This window comes from Asterias amurensis, chromosome 17 (genome assembly GCF_032118995.1).
Source record: "Asterias amurensis chromosome 17, ASM3211899v1".
Taxonomy (NCBI): Eukaryota; Metazoa; Echinodermata; class Asteroidea; order Forcipulatida; family Asteriidae; genus Asterias; species Asterias amurensis.
Genome location: NC_092664.1, coordinates 16,637,246 through 16,665,173, shown reverse-complemented (window position 1 = coordinate 16,665,173; position 27,928 = coordinate 16,637,246). Strand labels below are relative to the sequence as shown.

The following is a 27,928-nucleotide window of genomic DNA, read 5'->3' as shown; positions in this document are numbered from 1 at the left end:
GTTGATGGTATAAAACATTGTGAGAAACGGCTCCCTTTGAAGTGACGTAGTTTTCGAGAAAGAAGTAATTTTCCCCGAATTTGATTTCAAGACCTCAAGTTTAGAATTTGAGGTCTTGAAATCAAGCATAAAAGCACACAACTTTGTGTGACAAGGGTGTTTTTCTTTCATTATTATCTCACAACTCCGACAACCGATTGAGCTCAAATTTTCATAGGTTGGTTATTTTATGTATATGTTGAGATACAAGTGATGAGGCTGGTCTTTGACAATTACCAATAGTGTCCACTGTCTTTAAAGATAATGGTGGTAGAAAGCTTCCCTTAAAGGATTTTGGTACTTTTTGTAACACAAAACACAATGTCCACAGATTTACATTAAACTTCCGCCGTTTAAAGATAATGATAGTAGAAAGCGTACCTTAAAATATTAGTTGCCGAGGTGCTGTAGTTTTTGAGAAATGAGTAAAACAAGGTCATGAAAATAATTCATTTCAAATTACTCATTTCTTAAAAACTACAGCACCTCAGCAAGTAATATTTTCATGGAAGCTTTCGACTACAACTATCTTCAAACTGTGCAAGTTTAAGTGTAAATCTGTGGACATTGTGTTTTTTGTCCTTAAAAAGTACATAGACCCTTTAAAACCGTCATGTTGTTTTTTAAGTACCATGATGTCTAGTGAAAAAAAAACCTGAACTGAACTGCAGTTACGAAGGAGGTTCAATGCTGCCTGGGGGAGAAATAATTAAGAAGTGATGATGTAAAGATCCCAATCAGAGCGTGGTACAATGGAAGCTCACTATTCCACACTTGCTTAGACTTGGAAATATTATTCTTTCCAATAAGAAAGTGAATGCATTAAAGGGAGTGTGCACAAACTTAAACATTTCCCTTGTGCGCAGGTACGTTCTGCGTTCCAAAGTATATTGTAAATATTGCCAATCCAAGTTGATCATAATACAGTCACAATTATATGGGATTTGAGGCATTGCATGGTGAGGTATCAATACATATTTGGTAACACCATGTGTGTATCTACTTGCCAGGTAGTTTTTGTTCTTAGAGAACTGTCTTGCTTTATTCTACTACCGAGGAGTAGATTCTTCGGATTTCGGGAGACTTCTCAATTCTAAAAAGAACTGTCCTTCACTTTTTAACTACTACCTGGGCTGAAGGTAGGAAATCGGCTGGGACTACTACTTTAGTTTACAGAGGAGTCGTTTAAAATTGGTCTCAATGTGTTGACCAGCTTGCGTTAGTCATAGTTATCGCCTAAACTCTCTCTCTCTCTCTAGTCGACCGAGGTCTGAATCATGTTGAGGCTCCACCATCCCTGTCTATCTCTCATTAGGTTGGGAAGATCGCCTAATTACACTGTTCATTGTGCAGTGCTTTTTAACCTGTAAAGATGGATAAAGACTTGAGAGGCGATATAATTAAAATGTCATGAGGATTAGTTCAAAGGACGTCAGTGTTTTATTTATTTATGTTTCCTGTTTTGTTCATTGCAGGAAAGAACAGTGAAGTTAAGGAGGCTCAAGGTTGGAGGTCTGGGTCTTAGCATCAAGGTTAGTAATACCAATGATAAAACAGGTCTGACAAAAGGTATCAGACCTAAATTAAACACCAAAAGTAATTGTATGTTTTCTGTGTGGGGGGGGGGCTGTATTTATCTCAACATCTTAAAGGCAGGGAATATTTTTGGAAGTATTCTTACTTGGTGTATCTCAATATATGCATAAAAAAACAAACCTGTGACAATTTGGGCTCTGCAATTCTAGAGCAGTGTCTTACCTAAGGTCATCGGTTTGAATCCCACCCATGTAATATGCCTGTGATTTTTTTCACAGAGTTCGGGAAAGTACTGAGTATACAGTGCTAACACACATCGGTGTATAAGGGTTAAAACCAAAATGAATATCCTTTATCCCTGATGCAAATTCCCATCTATTACATCCTTCGTTATTGTGCTGGTTGTATCGACATCGCATTGATGTCCCCTTCTGGAAGTCTCTTGGAAACCACGGTTGAAACCTCGAGGTCAAAATGCATAAACCTGCTACTCATCATCAACAGGATCAACTTCAGGGCACGGTTGTTAACTTGGCTACTGTACAGCGTCTTGTCCGCAATGTTATGCTGATTTTATGGGATTGAGTTCATCTATGAGTACCCATCTGTGCCCGGAGCACCATCGGGCATTGAATTAGATGCGCAGGCCTGATACTTCACGGAGACAACGAAGGCGGTTGCCTTCATGCCCACTGGTCCTTGCCTCGGAGCCCTTGAAATGCTCCAGTAGAAATTTCTGCTAAGCAGATAATTTTTAGGGACAGAATACCAGTATAGGCAGAATACCAGTTAAAGATTGCACATGTTATGTGTATGGTAGGCTGGTTGATTCTTGTAAGCTTTATTATATTGTGCTTAGCTACTTTGAGTGCTTTCAGCAGCTCTATGATATTGTGACCAAGTCTTCTCTTTCCATAATTAGAAACACTTTTGTACTTTTCATTTAGCTTTACTGTACCTCATGCATTAAGACCATGGTCCAATTTCATAAAGCTGCAAAAATTAGCTAAGCACATCAAAATAATGCCTACTATTATACGGTTACCAGCCAAACTACCAAAACACTTGTACAGTTTGTGACTGCTAGCTAGCCTGCTCATATTGGCTAAGCAGAAACATGTTGGGCAATATTTGTTGCTTTAAAAGCAGCTCTATTAAATTTGACCAAGGGCCTAATTTCGCTCTGCTTGAGCACAAAAACTAAAAAAATGTAGCTTAGCTCAATAAAAGTATGTTTACCAGAATAAGGTTACCAGCCAAAATAGCATTCCACATATATCATTTGCAATTGGTACCCTGCTTAGTTTTGCTTAGCAGAACATTTCTTAGCAATATTTGCTTCTTATAAGTAAGCAGCTCTATGAAATTGGGCCCTGTTTTTCTATATTTCCATAATTGAAAACACTTTTGTAAGTTCCCCTGCAGCTTTACTGTACCTCATGCATTAAGACTTGACCTAATTTAAGATTTTGATTTTCTTCTACTTAGGGAGGCTCGGAGCACAATATTCCCATCTTAGTGTCAAGAATCTTCAAGGATCAAACAGGTAGGCGGTTTTCTTTTACCGAGTGGAAGTTATTTTTAACCCTGCTAACATCATCGGCCTGGTTTTTGTATTGAATACTCCGATAGCTGATGAAGACGCGAGGTACTTCAGTCATAATGGCAGTGTTAAAAGGCTCTAGACACTATTGGTAGTTGATAGTATAAAACATTGTGTTAAACGGCTCCCTCTGAAGTAACATATTGTTTTAGATCGAGGTTTTTTCTTACTCAAATAATAAAAGACTTCAGCTGTCCCCTCTGGTAACAAATCATGCACATGTGTCATGCAGTGTGCTCTTAAAGGGAAGGTACATGTTTGGTTATTGTCAAAGACCAGTCTTCTAACTTGGTGTATCCCATCATAAGCATAAAATAACAAAGCCTGTGAAAATTTGAGCTTAATTGGTCATCAAAGTTGCGAGAAAATGATGAGAGAAAAAACATCCTTGTTGGACGAATTTGTGTGCTTTCAGATAGGAATAAAAGACTTCTGGCTAGAAGCCTTTTATTATTTTAGTGAGAAATTACCTCTTTCTCAAAATCTATGCTACTTCAGAGGGAGTCGTTTCCCACAATGTTGTGTTCTACCAACAGCTCTCCAATGCATGCCCATTACCAAGTCAGTTTTTAAGTTAATATTTTGTTTTGAGTAATTACCAAACGTGTACCTTCCCTTTAACAGTGTACACAATTAATCAGGTACAACTACATTAACTAAGAATAAGTAAAGCCTGGTCCTGCGACTTTGAATGCAATACAAATTTTGGCGTCACAGGGCGGTTTTTGCAGCAAATGTTTCGCAGGAGTTGAGCACAAGTTTACTGTTGCGAATTAATCGTTGCGAATTTGTGACGTCAAAATTTGTATCGCATTCGCATTTGCAGTAAGTATGAGCCAGGCTTAAGAAGGCTGTACTTAGAGCAGATTATTCCCCCCCCCCCTGCGTCGCTCTCCTCCCTTCCCCAACCTCAAGACGGAATTATACTCTATCCCCCTCCCCCACACCCCCAAGTAAGATGTATTCTTAAAGGGTGAACATTAAAAGGAAACATTGACTTGGATCGGGCGAGTTGGTCTATGAAAAGCGTTTGAAACCGTTTGTGATGAAATGCATCCATTAGAAAGATGTTTTAAAAAGTAGAATATGTATGCCTCGAAATTGCACAGTTTTCCTTTTATTTTGTCAACAAACAAGGTCGGCCATTTTGTGTGAAGTAAAAAATTTGACTCCACAATTTGGCGTGTCATATTAGTTCCAACATATTAGGAAAACCATGCAGTTTCGAGGTATATTTGTGGCGATCATTTAAATTATACTTTGAAGGCATCTTTCAACCATGCATTTCATAACAAATGGTTTCAAACGCTTTTCATTGACCAACTCGCCCGACCCAAGGCAGTGTGTCTCTTTAAAGGAACACAATGCCTTGGATCGGACGAGTTGGTCTATAAAAAGTGTTTGTAACCGTTTTTTATAAAATGCACATGGTTGGAAAGATGTTTTAAAAGTAGAATACAATGATCCACACAAGTTTGCCTCGAAACTGCGTGGTTTTCCTTTTACTGTGCCAACTAACACGGTCGGCCATTTATGGGAGTCAAAAATCTGACTCCCATAAATGGCCGACCGTGTTAGTCGACGAGGTAAAACGAAAACCACGCAATTTCGAGGCATGTTTGTGTGGATCATTGTACAACATCTTTTACAACATCTTTCTGCCCATATGCATTTTATAAAAAACGGTTACAAACGCTTTTCAAAGACCAACTCGACCGATCCAAGGCAGTGTGTCTCTTTAATAAGAGCAATACTTAATTTCAATGCTGAGGCACTTTAGCTAATTACTACAAAGCATGGAGTGTATAAGCCCTCCATTTGTATTGATAAGAAGTAAGTTGGGATTAACCGCTTAGCGTTGGAGTGAAGAGGGGAAAAGCTGCCTGTAGGTCGTAGAGACTGGGGAGTAACTTCCTGAGGACAGGCTCAAACCTTAATGCTCAAACCTTTGTGCTACATGGCAGACATTTAATCCTTAGATGTAGGTGACATTTTAGAAAGTACATTAAGGGTCATACATGTAGATTGGTTTTAAAATATTAATATAATTGTGGCTTCTAATGTTTGGCTAGAGAGCAATAAACAAATAAAATGTTAGAATACCCCCCCCCCCCAAAAAAAAAAAAAAAAAATAATAATGATAGTGGCTTCTTTTATTGCGCTCATATCTGTCGCTCACTGACATGACATACGCTCATGGTGCTTCAACATTCAGTATTTTCCTTTAAGGTATTGTGGAGCTACGCTCTTGAAGAACATGTTATGAGACCAATTCCTTTACATAGCACCATATAATAGTTTCAAAGGTGGTGTGGCTTATTAGGCTGCCATTCAAATTGCTGATCAGGAGCATCGGTGTAGCGAGGGACCACACCCAAATTTACAATGCATCCTGGGAGGGCAGCCAGGGGATCACCTTAAAGGGAAGGTACACCTTTGGTAATTACTCAAAACAAATATTAACTTAAAGACTGACTTGGTAACAAGCATTGGAGAGCTGTTGATAGTATGAAATATTGTGAGAAACGGCTCCCTCTGATGAAGTACATGTAGGATAGATTTTGAGAAAGAGGCAATTTCTCACTAAAATAATAAAAGACTTTTAGCCAGAAGTCTTTTATTCTTATCTGAAAGCACACAAATTTGTCCAACAAGGGTGTTTTTTCTCTCGTAATTTTCTCGCAACTTCGATGACCAATTGAGCTCAAATTTTCACAGGATTGTTATTTTATGCCTATGTTGGGTCACGCCAATTGAGAAGACTAGTCTTTGACAATGACCAATAGTGTCCAGTGTCTTTAATGAGATGCAACTTTTTATTTCATTATCAAATCATAAACCATTAATATCTTATAGATGTTAAATTTTCATCTGGGATATAGAATAGTCATTATGTTTTTTTACCCACACACACCGATGTGTGTTAGAACTGCATAAACCCAGTACTCTCAGTACACAATCACAGGCATATTACTCAGTTGGGATTCGAACCCACTACCTTTGCAGTTCTAGATCAGTGTCATACCAGCTGGATATAGACCACCAAGATTGCCCGGTAGCTAGAGGCAGGTCGAATACTATGTTTCTTCCTGATTCTTCAGAAAGTTCCCCGATGAACAAATCTGAAAATCTTCCTGAATATGGACAAACTTTCCCCTATTATGTTGAATGCATAAATATCTCCCTGATTGTCTTACAAATTCTGCCTTGATTTCAAGCAAGATGCAGGGCTATGTCTGCATGTCTCGGAACCGGCAGTTATTTTTACCTCATTGTTATCTAGTTAACATTACACACGAATCGGTAATTGCTTTATTCAGTCAGGAGAAATGGGTCGTCGGAAACCCCGGTATAATTCTGACGCTATTCTTGCATGAATGACTATTGAATTACTTAGACAATGTGGAAAAGATGTGTGTTCACACCCAAGGTCTTTTGGTCGCTTCATGCTTGGGGCATTCAGAAATCCACTGGATAAAGTTACGATGTTGCAAATCGGTGTTAACAAACATTTAGCGTTTTTATTTAGGGAATCATATTTGTGGGAGTGGAGAGGTTTGGGGCAGTTTTTGCTAATACGGTATTTTTGTTAAGATATGATTGTTTTTTTAAATTATCTTTAATAAGTGTATATTTAAATCATAGTTTTATAAATATTTATGTGTTTTTTGTTCTCTTTCTTGGAGCTTTTTATCCATGTTTTGACAGGTACATTTTCCATTTTTATCTTTTTAATGATGGACAAATAAAATTATTGAATTGAATTGAAATGAATTGAAGCAAAGAACCACTCGGATGGGATTCGAACCCCTGACCGTTGCCTTGGTTGAGCAGATGTCTAACCACTAGACCACCCAGCTATCCTGGTGGCTAGAGGTAGTTAGAATTGTATGTGGTACTGTTAGCAAGGATTAGAGAAATTAACTAATTAACAAATTATATTTGTTATTCTGACGACATTTTTTAGATCTTGAGTGGTTTTGTTCACGCAGAAAGAATAATCTGCAATTTGAATATTCAATCTATTAAATATCAGTGTCTCATAAAAAAAACAAAAAACAATGCACTAATCAAAAAGAGAAGAGGTTCGCTCTGATTTTCCTGGTTTGATTGGCAGAATATTGTGCCACAGCACCTTGTCAACCAGTACACGGTGCTATGTAAAAGGAGTAAGTCTCATAATTCAAACCCAGTCCCACATACCTTGCAGGAAAATACTAGGTCTCATAATTCAAACCCAGTCCCACATACCTTACAGAAAAATACTACGTCTCATAATTCAAACCCAGTCCCACATACCTTGCAGGAAAATACTAGGTCTCATAATTCAAACGTTGTCCCACATACCTTGCAGAAAAATACTAGGTCTCATAATTCAAACCCAGTCCCACATACCTTACAGAAAAATACTAGGTCTCATAATTCAAACCCAGTCCCACATACCTTGCAGGAAAATACTAGGTCTCATAATTCAAACCCAGTCCCACATACCTTGCAGGAAAATACTAGGTCTCATAATTCAAACCCAGTCCCACATACCTTGCAGGAAAATACTAGGTCTCATAATTCAAACCCAGTCCCACATACCTTGCAGAAAAATACTAGGTCTCATAATTCAAACGTAGTCCCACATACCTTACAGAAAAATACTAGGTCTCATAATTCAAACCCAGTCCCACATACCTTGCAGGAAAATACTAGGTCTCATAATTCAAACCCAGTCCCACATACCTTGCAGGAAAATACTAGGTCTCATAATTCAAACCCAGTCCCACATACCTTGCAGGAAAATACTAGGTCTCATAATTCAAACCCAGTCCCACATACCTTGCAGAAAAATACTAGGTCTCATAATTCAAACGTAGTCCCACATACCTTACAGAAAAATACTAGGTCTCATAATTCAAACCCAGTCCCACATACCTTGCAGAAAAATACTAGGTCTCATAATTCAAACGTTGTCCCACATACCTTGCAGGAAAATACTAGGTCTCATAATTCAAACCCAGTCCCACATACCTTGCAGAAAAATAACTAGGTCTCATAATTCAAACCCAGTCCCACAAACCTTGCAGAAAAATACTAGGTCTCATAATTCAAACCCAGTCCCACATACCTTGCAGGAAAATACTAGGTCTCATAATTCAAACCCAGTCCCACATACCTTGCAGGAAAATACTAGGTCTCATAATTCAAACGTAGTCCCTCATACCTTGCAGAAAAATACTGAAAGTTGAAGCGCATTGAGTGTCACTGACTGACGGATATGCATGCTGTGTGGGAAGCCACTATTATTATTATTATTGTGGTATACATGTATGATGGCTTTGGAAGTAACTCCAACATATCATAAAATAGTTATTGCTCTTTGTGCAGCTCATGCTGCATTCAAGTCAAGGTGACATAGCGGTCAGAACGGTCGGTTCGCATGCCTGGTGTCCAACGCTATTAGTGGGGAACCGCCGTGATGCCTCATTGGATGGCTGCCCAGGACAAATATTCTCATCAGCTGTCAAGGGGGGTGGGGAGGATGCTTGGCTTTAATGAAGTTTATTTTAAGGCACTGCCGTCGATTTCACCAAACTCTTCCTAACTTAGGATTAATCTTAGGACTTAGGACGGGTTCAGTTCCGTATCCAAATACGTAGGACGCATTGAACTCATCCTAAGTTAGGACGGGTTACTTGTCCTAACTAGGATTAATCCGAAGTTAGGATTAATCCTAAGTTAGGATTAATCCTAAGTTAGGATTAATCCTACTGTTTCGTGAAATCGACTGCAGGACATTTTTGGTATTGCCCAAGGCCTGAGCCCAATTTCATGGCACTGCTTACCACTGAATTCTGTGCTTAGGATTTTCATTCTCAGCTTGCCTGTTAGAGCAGAATTCCCTGCTTCCGCAAGTGCAGACTCTTTGCTTACGTTAAGCAGAGCCATAAAATTGGTCCCAGTATTCTCACTTGGTGTATCCCAACATTAGCATAAAATAACAGACCTGTGAAAATTGGTATTTTCTTGATGATGAACTTCACTGCCCAACTCTGTCTGAGCACACTTCACATGTAATTGTTAATAATAATGATATTCGTGTAACCTTTGACCCTCAGCTGACCAGACTGGTGGCCTGTTCGTTGGGGATGCAATCTTAAAGGTAAATTTGTTACTTTTTTGTTACTCGTTAGAAGATACGATGTGCATGCTTAGCAATTTTGTGATAAACATTTTGTGACATAAGCTTCCCATACTGCGTTATTTGACCAAGGTGAAATTTAACTTTTCAGCTACGACTTTCGATCGTCAGTGGTGCATAATATCATTATGTTTACATACATCAGATATTCATGCTAGACGGTTCTTTTCAGGTCTAAGTAGGCTCTTGAATTCCAAAATCAGCTTCGCTGCTCTGCAGCTGTAGAACAAATGGTGCTCTTTGGCTGGAGAATAAATAGTGCTCTTTGGCTGGAGAATAAATAGTGCTCTTTGGCTGTAGAATAAATAGTGCTCTTTGGCTGTAGAATAAATAGCAAGACAAGTTCTTAAAGAACAAAATCTATGCATCAAAGTAAATAAGTACACATGGCATTGTCGTGCATAGTTATTATTGCTTCCCTCATAATGACTCTAAAACATTTATCCCCCCTCCAGGTGAATGGAATGTCCATAGAGAGAGCATCTCATGATGAAGCGGTAAGTTGTTGAAAATGAACGGATAAAAACTTACCTGGTAACTAGCAATGTTTATAGTATAAAACATTGTGAGAAACGACTCCTCTCTGAAGTATTGTAGAAAGAGGTAATTTCTCACTCAAAAATAAATATTAAAAGACTTCAGTGCCTGAAGCCTTTTTTAGGTATCTGAAAGCACACAAACTTGTGCAAAAAGGGTGTTTTATCATTAATTATATACTTGCAACTTTGATGACCAATTGAGTCCAAAATCTAACAGGTTTGTTATTTTATGCATATGTTGCGATACACCAAGTGAGAATACTGGTCTTTGACAATAACCAAAGGTGTCCAGTGCCTTTAAAATGGTTTTGAATTTGACTTTTTAAAGTGTGCAGATACCCTGCTACTTGATTGAATGGGATTTTTCTCCTACATCTTGAACCCACATTTCTTCATCATCCTCTCTACAAAGTGTTTCTTCAGGCCCTGATGCCACAGTGTTAGCACTTTAAAGGCCCGGTCCCACTGCAGCGATAACGAGAACGATAACGATAATGACGCAAAGAGAACGCAGTCCATTGGTTGAATAGGTGTGTGCGTATTCTGCGTGGAGCAATTCAACCAATAGAATGCGTTCTCTTTGCGTCGTGATCGTTATTGTTTTCGTTATCGCTGCAGTGTGACTCAGCCTTAATCTTGTTAAATAACAATAATATTTGGTGTTGCACTGCTGTTACCCCTGTTGTTCAATGTTGTTGTCTGTTACACCATTTTGTGTTTGTTTGTTTGTTTATACATTTAGGTTGCAGCTTTAAAGAATGCAGGATCTGAGGTTGTGCTAACAGTCAGGCATTTTAGGGCAGCAACGCCATACCTCAAACAAGCTGGTAAGAAAAGAATTCAAACCATTCATTCATACCTCAAACATGTCAAACAAGCTGGTAAGAAAAGCATTCAAACCTTTCATTCGTACCTCAAACAAGCTGGTAAGAAAAGCATTCAAACCATTCGTACGTACCTCAAACAAGCTGGTAAGAAAGGCATTCAAACCATTCATTCGTACCTCAAACAAGCTGGTAAGAAAAGCATTCAAACCATTCAGACGTGAAATTCATCCAAACCATTCATTCGTACCACTGTGGTCTAGTGATTAGACTGAAGGACTTGCAATCACTAGGTTGAGGGTTTCAATCCCCCAGCTAAACGCTGATTTCACAATGACTAGAATACATATTGTCGTCTAGTTACTGAATCACAACTTCTTGATTTGTGTAATTCATAATCATAGACGTTAAAGCAATGTTTGTATGAGAGAGATTGGCTATTGCCAGCTTGGCGTTTATATCCCCTTGTAGGAGTTTGCTAAATTCTCTTGGTGACAAGATCATCTAAACAAACAAACAAACAAATGCCATCTTGAGTGTGAACATTAAACTATATAGCCTCCCCTCATGTCTGTTGTTAAAGATTCTCCTATATCAGTTAAAGGGTTTGGGTAGTTTTTGCTTGACACACAAAACACAAATTCCACAGATTTTCATTAAACTAACTGTTTGAAGATAATGATGGTAGAAAGCTTCCCCTGAAAATATTTCTTGCCGAGGTGCTGAAGTTTTTTTTTAACAAAACAAAATTTTGGTCTTGGGAAATGCAATTTGAGCATGTACAACTGATTTACGCGACTCTCCTGAAAACATTGCTTTGTGATACCACTTTTTTTCTAAAAACTTGATGACTTACATTTACAGGAAAATTATATTACATACATCTTCATTCACAGTGAGTAGAGATTCATGGCATGGCCAAAAATCTTAAGGGGTAGAGGGGTTGATTTACCCAAAATTTTACACAAATAAAAAAAACGGTACTAATTTGTAACATCGGGTAAAAATTACATCTAATTTTTCTGTCTAATTTGTTATCGTTTTTTCTTGCAGTCGCCACACAAAATCGAGATGCACATTTTGCACTGATGTGACATATTGTGCCTGAAAAATAGTATTGGTTAGCAGTTTAATGTGGGTATTTTGTTTTTGTTTACAGCTAAACTAGCAGATGAAAAAGAGTCAGAGCAGTCAAACTCAACCCAAAACCACGACATCAACTGGCAAGTAAGTGTTATGAAGTGGCATCAATAGTCCACAACAGCCTTCAGTATGATAACGTGGCATCAATAGTCCACAATAGCCTTCAGTATGATAACGTGGCATCAATAGTCCACAACAGCCTTCAGTATGATAACGTGGCATCAATAGTCCACAATAGCCTTCAGTATGATAACGTGGCATCAATAGTCCACAACAGCCTTCAGTATGATAACGTCATTCCAGTTTGGTCTATCCCTTTCAGTAGTAGGATAAATCTCATGTGTGAAACCGATAACTCAATGCTCGGTCTTGAGTATCACTAAACAAGACAAAATACTTTTTGTCTACAGTTTTTATAACCAAATCTTTCACTGGCTGGTCCAGTTTTTTTTTTTACTGCTCCTCTGACACAAACCTTCTCCGAGTACCCCTCTCTCATCACTCCTGGGGAAACCGCTCTTTCTCTCGGTCTGGTCCTTCCCAATGGAACTCACTCCCCGTCAAACTCAGAAAGGAAACTTCCTTCAACACTTTCAAGAACCAACTCAAGACCCACCTCTTCACACAAGCTTCTTCTCCTTCTGTTTAGTTTGTTTAATTAGTTCCTTCAGTTGTTAGCTTTGTTAGGGTTCCTGCGCCAGTAGTGTCACCTGTGACAGACATGGCGCATTACAAGTTTCCTTTATTATTATTATTATTATTATTGTTCATATTTTGGTGTCTTTTAAATTGTATTCTTCGGAAACCCTCTGCATTTATCTTTGTATTTAGCGCTTTGAGGCCATTATGGCAATTTGGCGCTTTGTAAATATCTTTTTATTTTTATTATTATTTAATCTTGAATTGATCTTTAACCCACAGACAAGAAACAGTGCGTTGAGTCAGCAGCAGGAGGCAGTTGCCAAGCAACCGAAGCCTGAGAAGAGATGGGTAGATCTTCTGTCCATTCCACTCCTCACAGCGAGAATCTCACGGTATACGCCGGGAACGGACAAGCTAAGGTACGGAAAAAAACACTGTTCATGATCCTCAACTACGCTGTGTAACATAGTTTTTATTTTTATTTTTAAAATTTTTTGTTATGCAAGTCACCAGACACACAAGGCCTGAATGCCACTTGAAGGTGTGGGCTACAATATTAATTTTCCAGGGGCCGTTGCCACCTACTCTTGGGGCTGAAACAGGGTTATCCCCTTTACAGTCCATACGAATTTAGGCTTAGGTATCATCCATCAGAAGCCTGGCTGGTCGAGCAGAAAGCACTACCTCCCCAACTTTCAGAAGCAATCATGGTTAAGTGTCCTGACCGGGACTGTAACCCACACTCTGCTGATCAAAAACATTTTTTTGTATTTATTTACATGTCAAAACATTGATAAAAAGCGCCAAGAAAAGCTCCAAAAAACCAACATACAGAAATATTTAAAAAGCTATGATTTACATATACACTGATGAAAGATAAGTTAAAAAAACAGTAAAAACCGTAAAAACCCAAGTCTCTTTAATGAGAATGATCAAAGCACTGAACAAATGTTAGACTTTCCCTCTGTTTTGTTTTTCCTTTACTGCCAGGCCCAACTCGTTTGAGCTTGTTGGTATGGATGGCGTTTCATCAGGTATTCTCGTTTGTCACAATGCGTCGGAGCTCAACGACTGGCTTAAATGTATCTCCGCAAATATTGCAACATTGAATGCACAATCTGTAAGTACTTTGTCTGACATTGTCATTAAGTTGGTCCTGGTTTTTCATTCTTTTAGTAATTCGTAAAGATTTAAATCACAAGGCCGATTGGCCACTTCAAGGTGAGGGCTTCACTTAATTGATTTGGGCTTTAGACCCAAATTAACTGTCACCAGGGGCGCGTTGCCACCTTCTCAAGGGCCGTCTTTCATAGAGTTGCTTAAGCAAGCAATATTACTGAACAGTTTTCTTCTAAGCAGAAATGAGCAGGATACCAGTCACAAGATGTACAAACTGCCATGATAGTTTGGCTGGTAACCTTATCCTGTAATCATCAATTTGTTGTTTGTGCTTAAGCAGCTCTTTGAAATTCGGTCGACCTACGAATCAATTTTATATAACCCCAGCCTCGCTATCATGGGCAGCGCGCCGTATCGATACCTCTCGTCACTAACCCCTAGTAGTGATGTACTTGGAAACAATGCTGATTGGCTCAGGAAATTGGTTATGCATTAGATGTCAAGTATGGCGCGCGTAGTTTTAAGTTTTTTTTAATGTTGATCACACCCGCATTTTTTTATGACACAAACACGTTTTTTTAAAACAAAAACAAAAACATTCTTTATTCATATTGTGCTATATAAATACTGTTTTATTATTATTATTATTATTAAGACGAAAGACATGCTTGCGCACGTAGAAAAGATTGAATAATGAACATGTACGCTCATTTATGGCTCATTTAAATGTGCTATAATACCTAGCGCTTTGTATCTTTTGGCAAAAGGCACGTTATAAAAATACGGTTATTATTTAAATTTGCCAATTCCAGGGGTTATGATCGAGCAAGGCATGCTGGGAAAAAATGGCATGGGGAGATCGATCACCCCTGGGAACGAGGTTGATATAACCATATTCCATTTGCTCTTGTTTACAGATGAAGATCACCAATAATCTACTTCCACCAGCCGACCAGATTCTCCACATGGGCTGGATAGGGGAGAGGCACACCACACCGGTTCAATTAAACACATGGAAACCCAAATTCTTTGCCATCAGGGGCTCTGATATCCTGCTGTTCAGTACTCCTCCAGTAAGTACAGGAACAAGACTAGTATGGTCCCCTGTCGTTATTTGTAAGGGTAAAGACAAGTATTGGTTTTACAGACCTGGGCCCAATTTCATAGAGCTGCTAAGCGCACAAATTTATCCTTGATTTATCTTTGATAAAAACAGGAATGGCAACCAAACTTTCAAGTGTTTTTCAGGATAAGCAGACAACAGCTGAATACCAGTAACAAGCAAGATGCAACAAATGGAAATTTGGTTGGTAATCCTGTTTTTATCAAGAAAGAAATTTCATGCTAAGCAGATTTTTGTACTTAGCAGTTCTATGAAATTGGGCCCTGGCTGGTAGAGCAGAATGCACTACCTTCCCAACTTTTTACAAAGCAATTGTGTTTAAGTGCCATGTTCAAGGGTACAAGTGTCATGACCGGGATGCAAACCTGCTGCTGACAACACCAGAGCCTGGGTCCAGTGCACTAGACCGCTCGGCCACAACACACCTTGAATATGGCCTTTTCCTTATGATACTATTTCACTCTCTTTCATTTTGTTTGTTGTTTATTTTGGGTGGTGTCCCCGAACTGTGATGGTCCTCCATAGGGTTCTGTCCTGCATTGCTGTCAATAGCTCTGCTGTCTCCAGTCCGCTGTCTTTCCTCAAAACATCTAAGTAGGTCAATCATTTTGATCTACCATATTTTCTGCGTCCATGTTTTGGTTCCCAGTGATTGAGTTTTGATGCAGACTCCTCGCTCCTACTACAGTGCCCAGCAAATCACATATCACTCGATCTTGCAAAGTCTTCATACAGCTCTACGCTTATTATTTGCCGTTCCAAGTCAACATTTAGGACAGTCCTGAGCGTGCATGTGTAGGTGCCATTCTACTTCTTAGCAAGTTTGGATGTAACAATAGAGATGGACTGACTCAACAGTTGCAGCAAAGATTCTAAACTTTAAAACTCCTTTAATTTTGTTCGCAGGTAAATACAAGAGATTGGGTTCGATGTGAGAGAACGTATAAACTGTATGAAATCATCACCAGAGTTTATAAGGTACTGAGTCAAATAAATAACACTAGTATACAAATAATAACATGGTTTGATGGTGACTAGTCGATATTAGCTCCCCGTTGACAAACTAGTTCCCGAGGTGAAGTCGAGGGAACTAGTTTGTCAACTTCCAATACCGAGGGGAGCTAATATCGACTAGTCACCCAAAATAAACCATGTTATATTTGTTTTACTATACTTCATACATATTCAATACCGACACATGACTTGGAGCAAGGGAAAATGACGACTGTGAAATAAAATGCACATGATAAGTTTGTTCATGTGTTGGATGTCGCTAGAGAGAGCGATGTTCGTGTGTGTATACAAAACAGTACTACGATTGTAAAGTGCATGGAAATTGTACTTGTCATGCGCATTTACCATGTGCGTGATTACTCACGTGCGCGCTTGGTAAATAGCATAAATAGCACCTGGCACGTGATGATGAACGAACCAGTAAGAAATTGAATCTCGGTCATGAACATGTATGAGGTATAGTGTTAATAAATAAACAGTGGCTCCTCATAACATAGTGCTCAGGTTGGGCAGTCAGTGATGCTCATGTCGCTTCAACATTATTACCCCTGGTCACTGGGCAAGTTTATTTCATTCCTTACACCATCTCATCTCTCTTGGGAGTATACAGCCTGTGCTGGCAAATATGTAGCAATATTACCAAGAAACTTAATGTCATTAAAAAATTGCTTGTCCTTCAAAATGTCCTTCTCAGTAGTATGCAAGGAGTCTCCTGACTATGACTGGAGCAAGCTACAGTAGTCAAAATACTGAAACCAATTAAGAACTCACTCTGCAGTAGTGCAGTTAATAACGAGATGTACCCTCGTACCACTAAAGCAAGAGTAGTAATCCTGATTTCTTGCCTTCCACTCTTGTTGTAGTTAACAAGCAGGACAGTTCTTTTTAGAACTGAGAGGTCGCTTGAACTCGGAAAATCTACTCTGCGGTTGTAGAATATAAAGCAAGTTCTTATAAGAACACAATCTACCTGGCAAGTAGATACACACATGGTGTTACCGCAAACCAAATATATAAGTTCTAAAGTTAGACCGATAGGGTTCAACCCATATAAGTTAGACCGTCGAGCTGGGGGGTTTATCTTTAGACCACTTCGGGTTTATCTTCGAACATAGTGTGTGGACAGAATAAAAAAGACTACATCAGGTTAACCTCACAACAGATGACCCGTTAACCTCCGTGATCGTTACGTCAACACACAGTGACCAATGAACAGGACAATAAACCGAGTATTGGGGTCGTGTTTGCTTTGACCTCTTAAAACCTATGATAAAATGTATCAGGTTTATCTCAGTGCTGTCTGAACGCAAGGGGAACAACATTTTAAGTCCACTGATTTGGATCTATATTAGTACGCTGTCTGAACATACCCTAACTTAGTATGCTGTCTGAACACACCCATTATAATAATTGTTCGTTTTTTTAGGATGCAGAGCTACTAGACGACAGGCCACACTGCTTTACACTACAGACAGGAGAGAGTTTTGATAACCAACATTATCTATGCACCCAGAGTAGAAGTGAGCTTAATGTATGGCAGAGTGCCATCCAACGGGCAACGCATACCGTGGTCTCAAAACTAGGGGTAAGTACCCATTTAAGTTCCTTCTTACAGTGGCAGTATTGCACGTTACGCAAGGAGTTTAAAGGCGCCTTTGGTAGTTGTCAAAGACCAGTCTTCTCACTTGGTGTATCCCAACATGCATAAAATAACAAATATGTGAAAATTTTGACTCAATTAGTTGTTGAAGTTGCAAGAGAACAATGAAAGATAAAACACCCTTGCTACACAAATTTGTGTGTTTTACCTTTCCTAATAAAAAGGCTTCTCAGTCTGAAATCTTTTAATACTTGAGTGAGAAATTACTTCTTTCTCAAAAACTACACTACTTCAGAGGGAGTCGTTTCTCACAATGTTTTATACTATCAACAGCTCTCCATTGCTTATTACCAAGTAATTTTGTTATGCTAACAACTATCTTGAGTAATAACCAAAGGTGTCCAGTGCCTTAGTTTGACTGAAAAAGGCAAAGGTTGTATGTGACTTACAGGATTGTAATGCTCTCTCTTCTTTGGAAACTTATTTCAGTTCTGTCTTATTTATTTAGACAAAAACTTATGGATGTACGTGGCGCAAAAAGGTGGTGGGTTTGACCTTTGACCTGTCAACGGGCTTCACATTATTTGATGCACAAAACAAGGTAAGACTATACAACTTTAAATCCCAGTTCATACTTTCTGCGAATGCGAATGCGATACAAATTTTGACGTCACAAATTCACAACAAATAATTTGCATTGGTTGACGCGTACTCAACTCCTGTGAAACATTAGCTGCGAAAACAGTTCTGAAATGTCAAAATTCATAAGGCATCCACATGAAGTATGAAACGTGCTTTAGACAATTAAATGTTTTCTTTTGTTGTAATCAAAGCAGCGAGTTTTGACAACCTTTTTGAACAAGAAAAAAAAATAGTGCTCATTTTCTATGGGCATCTCAAAGCAGAGGTTTCCCTAAAGTTTATTTTTTCACTCGTTCACCGGATGGGTCCCTCTACACATCAAACAAGCTACCACCGTCTCACGTTTCAAGAGTCTTCTTAAAACATTTTTGTTCAATTCATACTACATGTATATACATGTATAATTTTCTTTTGTTCATCTGAGCGCTTAGAGACTTTCTTTTGGAGATGTTAGGCGCTATAGAAATGCAGTTGTTAGTATTATTTAATAAATGTCAGCATTGTTGACATTGTTAATCTTGCTATATTTATTTTATTTTAAATTAAAGCAAGCAATTGTTTGGAGATATCGCTTCTCTCAGTTGAAAGGCTCGTCCGATGACAACATTTCCAAAGTGAAACTTCAGTTCCAGAATCCTAACACAGACCAGGTTGAAATGCAGGTTCGTTCTTCTTTAGTAAGTAAGGTTTGTGGTGACATCATGTAAATATCTCTTTTGTAAGTAGTGGTGGGTCTGAGATGAGACACTTTGTACTGCTCGACATTTCAGTTAGTGTGCTCTGACCTTATGGAGAGATTATTACATGGTGTCAGCGCAAACCTCTCTTATTTTCCACCATGCATAGCCTTAAAGGAACATTACAGAATTGTTTTTTGTTAACAAAACAGTTGCTGGCAGTGTAAGTACTTTATGTAATCCACCATATACATAAACTGACAAACCTGTAGAAGTTTGAGATCGATTGGCCGTCTTGGTCACGAGAGAATAGTGAAAAACCGATTACAAATTTTGCATTGCATCGATGCCAAAATAAAAATGAATTAGACGCTCACCAAGCTCACTCCAAACGCGAAGTTAGATTCTTGATTTCTCATAAAATATGACATTTCAGACAGAAATATTTCAGGGATGTTTTCTACTATGTATCATCATCATTAGTCCGTGTAAGTTTTATGTAAATCTGTGATCTTCACGATTTTTGTTTCTTACCAATTCTGTAACGATCCTTTAAGTCTTATCTTTCTCCTTCTACCCAGTACACTGATTATCTGTTTCTCATCAAAGTTATAAACCTTGTAGGGTGTCTTGGCTGAGCAGATAAGAGCACTGTACTCAGGCTCTGCTGCTTCTGTTTAGGAGAGTGTGGGAGTGTGGGTTTGAGTCACGGTCATGACACTTGTGTCCCTGAGCAAGATACTTTACTATAAATGCTTCTCTTCACCCAGGGGTAAATGGGTACATGTGAGAGCAGAGATGGTTCTCGTGATTGATTTAGCTGAGTAGTGCATATTTGTTGCACAGGCTGTATACTCCCCAGCAAGCTATGATGGTTTAAGGAATGAATTAAATGGCCCAGTGACCTGGGGTAATAATGTTGGAAGTGCTTTGAGACACCCTTTGGGTGTGTAAAGCGCTATATAACACCAATTATATTTATTCTCACAAGGGGAAACTGACTACTGGGTAAAGTTTTTAAAAATGATTTGGGGCTGAACAACCGAGCTATCTACAATCTCGTCCAAAATGCTTGGGCCATGTTACAATAAGCACAACCTTGGTTCGGTGCTTTTATCCGTTCGGCCACGACACCCAAAAGAATACAAGCTGAAGTTTGCATTTGACTCCAAGTTTCTGAATATTTTCCTCTGATTTCAGGAGTTAGAATGTCCACATCTTCGGAAGTTACTTCACTGTATGCACGCCTTCTTATCCACAAAGCTAGCCTTAGTTGACCCAACCTTCATGAGGAACACAGCAGCAATGCCTGGTGACTTAAACTGCTGAGGTTGACATTACACATGTCTGGTCTCCAGACTTCTCAGATTGACATTACATATGTTTGGTGTCCAGACTTCTCAGATTGACATGTCTGTCTCCAGATAATTCTTAGATTGACATTACGCATGTCTGGCCTCCAGTCTCCTGTCTCTTCTCTGATGACCCTGATATTTTATCATTGCCATTCTGGATACCATACCTGCGCATGTCATGTACACAATCGCACTGTTCTTACGCAAGAGCCCTTGTTGGATCTTGTGGACAATAGAAAAAAAAGACCTTAAAAAGTTTTACTTTGTTCAACTTGGACCCCACTGAGGAAGTCGTCAGAAATAGAATAATATAACAACAATGGCAGGAGGACACCACAAACTCGGTCTGTGAAAACAAAATGTGCTACAAGACGCAATGATAGAGGGCGCACTATGCGTTTGTATCAGATGCACTTTGCATTTGTTTCCTTCATGTGCGTAGTACTACATGCGCAGTGACGCACTCACTCGAACGACTCGTTTGTAAGCCTTATCACCCATCTGTACCACGGTATTCAACACTCCATTGACGTCCGCGTTTACGCTATAGTGTCAATGGTTCCCATCTGTGCTTTACACATGCTAGCATGGAACAGGCTACCAGGACCACGGATGAAACCATGGACTCAAGCCTGGTTCCAAATGATCGACCACCGTAGGCAACCAATGGTCGACTAGCTTGGGTTCGAGTCAGTTAACCATGGTGCACACTCAGACTTTCTTCTAGTGGCTTACCTGGTCTTGTGACCTGAGAAAGAGACTACATCCATCTATTTATAGAACATGATGTAACGAAACGGTAGGTTGGTGCCGTTGGTTTTGGTTGTGAAGAAAACCCAGCCTCAAAACAGCATTTTGAAATCTGCCAATGAAGCTACAGTTGTTAATAACGACATTCGATTCATTAGAATGTACAATCAGTTATTAAGGAACAAAATTAATCAATGAAATATAAAGCTGCTTAAAAAAAAAACTGTTATGATATTTTATAGAATATTTTGGTTGTATCTTGTGGTTTTTTAAACATACATGTAGTCAAATTATTCAACATATTCAAGTACTTCTGGGGCTACAGTTTCCTGTGGAAGTTCCCCGTAAAATCCAAATTTACACTGATGTCTTTTCCAATTGGTGTTAAACAGTTCTTATTTTTCGACTCTACTTCTAGAAAAGTAACAGGTTAGTTGTGAAAGTTAGAGAAATGTAATGAATGTTTTACTTTGAAAACCCAAAGTTGTTGTATACCCTTTTTCCAGTTTTTCCATATGATTTTTTATGATAGCATTTTTCATCATTGAATGATAAGCGATTCCAGCCTGCAATATGATATCATGTGGTGAATGCATCTAACCAGTACACAGTCAACCCTCTTACCATCTGACCATGTGTTATCATCCACTGTGGTTTTCAATGATGGCTGAATTATAATATATCAGCCTGCAATGTGACATCATGCGATTGATGCATTTTCATGGTACACAGTCATTACACATTAATGTGTTGTGTTTTTGTGTTGAGTTGTGTCAACTTTTTCTTTTGCTTCCATGTGGAAAGTGACCATGGCGGGCTTTGTTATTTGTTGCAATTCTACCGGCATTCCTACCTTGACTCTTTACAGCGTGGTCGTGGTAGGTTTACAGCACAAAGCTGTTCCCATTGCAGTGGACTTTTTACAGCGTGGTCGTGGTAGGTTTACACAGAGCTGTTCCCATTGCAATGGACTTTTTTCAGCGTGGTCGTGGTAGCTTTACAGCACAGAGCTGTTCCCATTGCAATGGACTTTTTACAGCGTGGTCGTGGTAGGTTTACAGCACAGAGCTGTTCCCATTGCAATGGACTTTTTACAGCGTGGTCATGGTAGGTTTACAGCACAGAGCTGTTCCCATTGCAATGGACTTTTTACAGCGTGGTCATGGTAGGTTTACAGCACAGAGCTGTTCCTGTTGCAATGGACTTTTTACAGCGTGGTTGTGGTAGGTTTACAGCACAGAGCTGTTCCCATTGCAATGGACTTTTTAGCGACCTGTTAATTCTAAGGTCCTGTGGCTGCGCAGAAGTCTTCTGCGACCTCTTTCAGCCTGTTAGTTTTATAGCAGTTTCTACAGAAAAGTTGCAGTACTTTAAACAGAAGAAAGTCCAATGGGTCACTGCTTAAGAGTAGGAGGGTAACATAACGGTATTCTTCAATAGATAAAAGTAGTAAACAAGTGTGGTTAACAAAAAGTTGAGAAAACAACTATGGGTACACCTGTTGATTATTTCCTTTAATTATTACATATATTATAATTATATACATGTATTATATGCAATGGCATAAACTTTTTGTCTTGTGCCAGTTGAGAGTTGCAATATAGCTGTACCCTATAATATGCAATTGACAATGCTGGAGGTTGAAAGACCAATCACAATTACCAGGGGCCCGAATTTTTAGGCAGAAAACATTGCTCACAAATTGTTCTGCGTAGCAGAAGTAAGCAGGGTACCAGTCACATATGGTACATGTCAGATGGTCTTTTGGCTGGTAACCTCGTTCTGGTGAGCATAATCTTGCCATTTTTTGGTTGTTTCTCAGTGATGGAGAAACTAGCACAGTGTCAGTGATTCGCCATTATTTGTTAAGAATATTAACATAAAAACACCTAAACAATTTTTGTTTTTACAAATGCCGTTTTTTCTCTGATGAATTTAATACCTTTATAGATAAATACTCTCACCTTGAAGGCAAGATTGTTTGAAATTATTCTGAGCAGTTAGCGGACAGAATAGATCCAGCCGAACAATTTATCAAGCTGAATAGTTTGATTTGTCAAAAGAATAAGGAATACTTGTTTTATCAAGTCATAAACAATGAGGAAAATGACTGGGTAAATTGTAAATATTATAAGGTTGAACAAAGGTAAAGTGACTAGAGGGGAACCTGCTACTGTATTAAAGGAACACGTTGCCTTGGATCGGTCGAGTTGGTATTTGAAAAGCGTTTGTAACCGTTTTTTATAAAATACACATGGGTAGAAAGATGTTGTAAAAGTAGAATACAATGATCCGCACAAAAAAATTGCGCGGTTTTCCTTTTACCTCGTCGACTAACACGTCAGCAATTTATGGGAGTCAAAATTTTGACTCCCATAAATGGCAGACCATGTTAGTTCGCACAGTACAAGAAAAAACCACGCAATTTCGAGACAAACTTGTGTGGATCATTGTATTCTACTTTTAAAACATCTTTCCAACCATATGCATTTTATAAAAAAGGGTTACAGATGCTTTTTATTGACCAACTCGTCCGATCCAAGTCAACGTGTTCCTTTAATGTGCAAGCACTCTGCTAACTAATGTGTGCTCGTGTGGATATGATCCCTGGCTACAGTTAGCAGTTAATGGTTGGTTGGCTTCTGACTGGCACCCCTGAACAAAGTCATTGATAAAATAATGAGACTGCCAACATAAGGCTGGATAGTTCAATTGGTTGAGGCTTTATGCCTCAAGCCTTTCTCAGATTCAAATTTTTGGGTCTAAACCAAGTTTTGTCTATTACTGTAATACTTCAAAGGTGGTCGTTTCTAACAGTGTTTTTTAATATCAACAACTCTCCAGTGCTTTTTACTAAGATAGTTTTTATGGTCTTTATCTGGTGTTGTAATAAGCAGAATAACCCTGTCTTTAAAAGGCACTGGACACTATTGGCAATTGTCACAGCCAGTATTCTCACTTGGTGTATCCCACCCAACATATGCATAAAATAACAAACCGTGAAAATTTGGGCTCAATTGGTCATCAAATTTGCAAGACTAATGAAAGAAAAATACCCTTGTTACTTTGTGTGCTTTCAGATGTATAAGCTTCAGTGAAGTCTTTTATTATTTTAGTGAGAAATTACCTCTTTCTCAAAACGTTACTTTAGAGGGAGCTGTTTCGCACAATGTTTTATGCTATCATCAACCTCTCCCCATTACTCGTTACCAAGTAAGGTTTTATGCTAACAATTATGTTGAGTAATTACCAACATTGTCCAGTGCCTTTAACACACAGGAACATAGACTCCCAAAAAAGTCGCAATCAAGATTTCTGTGATGACGACTGTGGTGAATAGGTTAATAATTGGAGTCATAAACTTGTTAAGTCCTTTGAGGGTTTTTGGTGGTGAAAAAGGGTGTATGTTTGGAGCCATAGACTTTGATAATTTATTTTAAAAAATTCTGCCCTTTAACGTTACCTTTAGGAGAAGCAGATAGTGGGGATGCAGTTTTGAGTACTCTGTATTAATTTATAATAGGTGCGTTCAATTAGCTTCCCTGGCTTGACCCCAGTCTGTCCCTGGTGCGTTTGAAATAGCTTTGACGCCATTCCAGGGGCTCATCTGGGTCAGCCCCACTGCCCTGCTTGTGGAGTGGATCACTTGGGGGTAACCCGAGGTGCATGACGTCACCACGAGAGGGCGAGTGTGATTTTGATTAGCTCATGGCAAGGGCTCACCCGAGTGAGCACCGCGGGGTCGACCCAGGGAAGCTAATCGAACGCACCCATTGTTAGACATAGAGAATAATGTAATCTAACAATAACAATTATAATGAATAATAATTTTACTTTCATTTATATATCTAGACTGTACTGACAAGTTCTTTCCACAATATGTATTTTTGCACCTCTGTACATCAAACAAAGTATTTATATCATATGTATCAAATTACAATAAATTAACATTTGTAAATTATAATATTTCTTCATGATACTAGTAATTAATAAAGTAATGTGGAGTTTGGAGTACTGATTTAATGTTTCAGGTTGTTTCAGTGGGGTCAGTTTAAAGGAACACGTTGCCTTGGATCGGTCGAGTTGGCCTTTGAAAAGCGTTTGTTATAAAATGTTTATGGGTAGAAACATGCTGTAAAAGTAGAATACAATGATCCACACAAACATGCCTCGAAATTGCACGGTTTTCCTTTTACCTCGTCGACTAACACAGTCGGTCATTTATGGGAGTCAAATTTTTGACTCCCATAAATGGCCGACCGTGTTAGTTTGCACAGTAAAAGGAAAACCACGCAATTTCGAGTGATACTTGTGTGGATCATTATATTCTACTTTTAAAGCATCTTTCCAACCATATGCATTTTATAACAAACGGTTCAAACGCTTTTTTATAGACCAACTCGTCCGATCCAAGGCAACGTGTTCCTTTAAAGACACAAGACACTATTGGTAATTGTCAAAGACCAGTTTTCTCACTTGGTGTATCTCAACATATGCATAAAATAACAAACCCGTGAAAATTTGAGCTCAATTGGTCGTCAAAATTGCGAGATAAAAAAAACGCCCTTGTCACACAAAGTTGTGTGCTTTCAAATGCTTGATTTCGTGACCTCAAATTCTAAACTTGAGGTCTTCAAATCAAATTCAACGAAAATTACTTATTTCTCGAAAAATACATCACTTCAGAGGGAGCCCTTTTCTCACAATGTTTTGTACTATCAACCTCTCCCCATTACTCGTTACCAAGTAAGGTTTTATGCTAATAATTATTTTGAGTAATAACCAATTTAATTGGAATCGTTTTGATGTTTCAATCTTAAATAAAATGTAGATAATCTAATTAAACTAACCTGTCCAAATTGAATTAAATAAAAATCTGCAGCGATTATGTCCATGAAGGATTATGATCTGTAATTGGAATACACAATATGCTAAATGTCACTACCTCCATGCTCTCAGTAACGGTTCTTGGATTCAAATTTAGGGTCATAAAAACTTATATAATTTTTACCTAACCACATTACTTTGAAAGTGAAATGATTGTCAAAATGCTCTAAACTATCGAAAGCTGCTGTACTTCCCAAATAGGTTCTCGTTGCCATTAAAGATACTATGTTAGAGTTTTGGCCGATTTGACCCCAAAATTTTGATTTAAAAGGTTTTTTGATGGGGGTAGAGAAAGTTACAAGCTTTCATTTGAGCCATTGCTTGAAAAAGTCCGCCAATTATTAGTTGCAGTGAAATAAAGTGCTCAAAATTAGTTTTTGTCGGGATCCCGACAATATATCATGCGACCAATTCTTATGTGTTTTATAAGAAAAGTTTTAAATTTTTTTCATGGTTCCTGACCATTAAAAGTAAAAGTTAAACTTTTTTTGATAGAGCGGGTAATACTCTTTGAAATACCATTCACTCCAAAAAAATCAATTTTTTAATGTTTGGGGCCAAAAATCTGACATAGCACCTTTAATTTAAAGGAACACGTTGCCTTGGATCGGACGAGTTGGTCTATAAAAAGCGTTTGTAACCGTTTGTTATGAAATGCATATGGTTAGAAAGATATTTTAAAAGTAGAATATAATAATCCACACAAGTATCAGTCAAAATTGCACGGTTTTCCTTTTACATCGCGAACTAACACTGTCGGCCATTTATGGGAGTCACAAATTTGACTCCCATAAATGGCCGACCGTGTTAGTCGACGTGGTAAAAAGAAAACCATGCAATTTCGAGGCATATTTGTGTAGATCATTGTATTCTACTTTTACAACATCTTTCTACCCATATGCATTTTATAACAAACGGTTACAGAACGCTTTTCAAAGACCAACTCGACCGATCCAAGGCAACGTGTTCCTTTAAGGAGTGGTTATCAAACATGTACCTTCCCTTTTATCAAAACAGAAAGACTGCATCAGCAGACCGATGAGGTGTGTCACCACAACACACACATAGTGCCAGGCACAACACCCCTTTGTTCTCATGTTTTTCAATGTTAATCGGCACAGCTGAGAAATCAAGCGTAAATCAGCCGATCAGCTGAAATGTTGCATGACTGCACTAACAGGCCAACTTGCCAAAAATGTCAACAACAAAAATCTCACTCAGTGACATTCAAAAAGTAAATGTTAATTTTTATTTTTAATTGATTAGCTATAATAACATGAGCTGAGAGAACCAGATATTTAAGATCAATAAGTTCTCCAACATCAGTAGTTTTCAATGGCTCTCCGTGGCTTAAATGAACAACTGATCCTCACCAGGCAGACATGTAGATAAAGTAAACATCCCAGGCTAGAATGGGGATGACTTTTGTCTGGTCGCATGTTTGCTACATTTTTGTCTTCCCTTTTGAGTTTGAATGTTCAGTTTGTTCTATGTTTAGTTTGGGAATTTGTATTATTCATGGACAAGTTTCCCTACCATGCCACCACTTTTTCATTATTATTCAATGAAAAAAAATAGTGTATAAATTACCGAAATGATATATTCCTTTTTGTAAAAAAAAGAGAGTGAAAAAGTGGTGGCAGGATACGGAAAGTGTTCCTTATTTATTATTGTGTGACTGCTTGTGAGATTACAATTGTAACAGAAAACAGCCGTACATAATTATTTCTGAGGACATAAAACGGCCGTCTACAAATAAAGCGCCCCACCACGTGTTTGACAGCGCGCCCTCAAAATTTGTAAACAAACTCACACGTTCGTCTAGCAGCAGACGTTGAATGTCAAAATTGTTTTCTGCCCGCGCGGGAGTCCTGAGAACTAAATTCTGAGCTATTTTGCAGTATTTCTACCTTGATTGAGTGCTGAGACGTCATCGTGGCTGATCTCAATGCGTGGATAACACTAACAGAACCATTTTATGGTAAGATGCCGTTTTTAAAAGTTTGATTAGGAGTGAAGTTCCTCGGTTCATTTTACGCACAACTGAAGTGCAGTGGCATCTTGTGCAACACGTCGTCCGTGTACAGCGCTTTCATGCGAGCAATGGTTACGTGTACAGTTTGTCCTGCAACAGGTCACATGTGTATTGCATTTTGTTGTTTTTTGAGAGCTCTGAGAAGATCGGGCGAAGAGCAAGGACATACAGAGGAAGAGCTATAATAAATGACTGCTAAATATAAACAAA

The 27,928-nt window shown here is 38.6% G+C and overlaps 1 protein-coding gene across 2 annotated transcripts in view; it reads left to right on the top strand.

Moving 5' to 3' along the window:
- LOC139949831 (gamma-2-syntrophin-like) overlaps positions 1-24,909 on the top strand; it is a 62,283-nt gene extending 37,374 nt beyond the window's left edge. The window contains exons 4-17 of one of the 2 annotated variants that reach the window (XM_071948372.1): positions 1,515-1,571; positions 3,064-3,121; positions 9,286-9,329; positions 9,824-9,865; positions 10,650-10,734; positions 11,891-11,958; positions 12,796-12,935; positions 13,507-13,636; positions 14,553-14,708; positions 15,665-15,736; positions 17,199-17,357; positions 17,881-17,973; positions 18,563-18,676; positions 19,892-24,909. In XM_071948372.1, coding sequence (XP_071804473.1) covers positions 1,515-1,571; positions 3,064-3,121; positions 9,286-9,329; positions 9,824-9,865; positions 10,650-10,734; positions 11,891-11,958; positions 12,796-12,935; positions 13,507-13,636; positions 14,553-14,708; positions 15,665-15,736; positions 17,199-17,357; positions 17,881-17,973; positions 18,563-18,676; positions 19,892-20,020 — 1,347 coding nt within the window. In that variant the 3' untranslated portion in view covers positions 20,021-24,909. The remainder of the gene's footprint in view (positions 1-1,514; positions 1,572-3,063; positions 3,122-9,285; positions 9,330-9,823; positions 9,866-10,649; positions 10,735-11,890; positions 11,959-12,795; positions 12,936-13,506; positions 13,637-14,552; positions 14,709-15,664; positions 15,737-17,198; positions 17,358-17,880; positions 17,974-18,562; positions 18,677-19,891) is intronic. The other variant, XM_071948373.1, reaches the window with a different exon arrangement.
- The last annotated feature ends 3,019 nt before the right edge of the window (positions 24,910-27,928 follow it).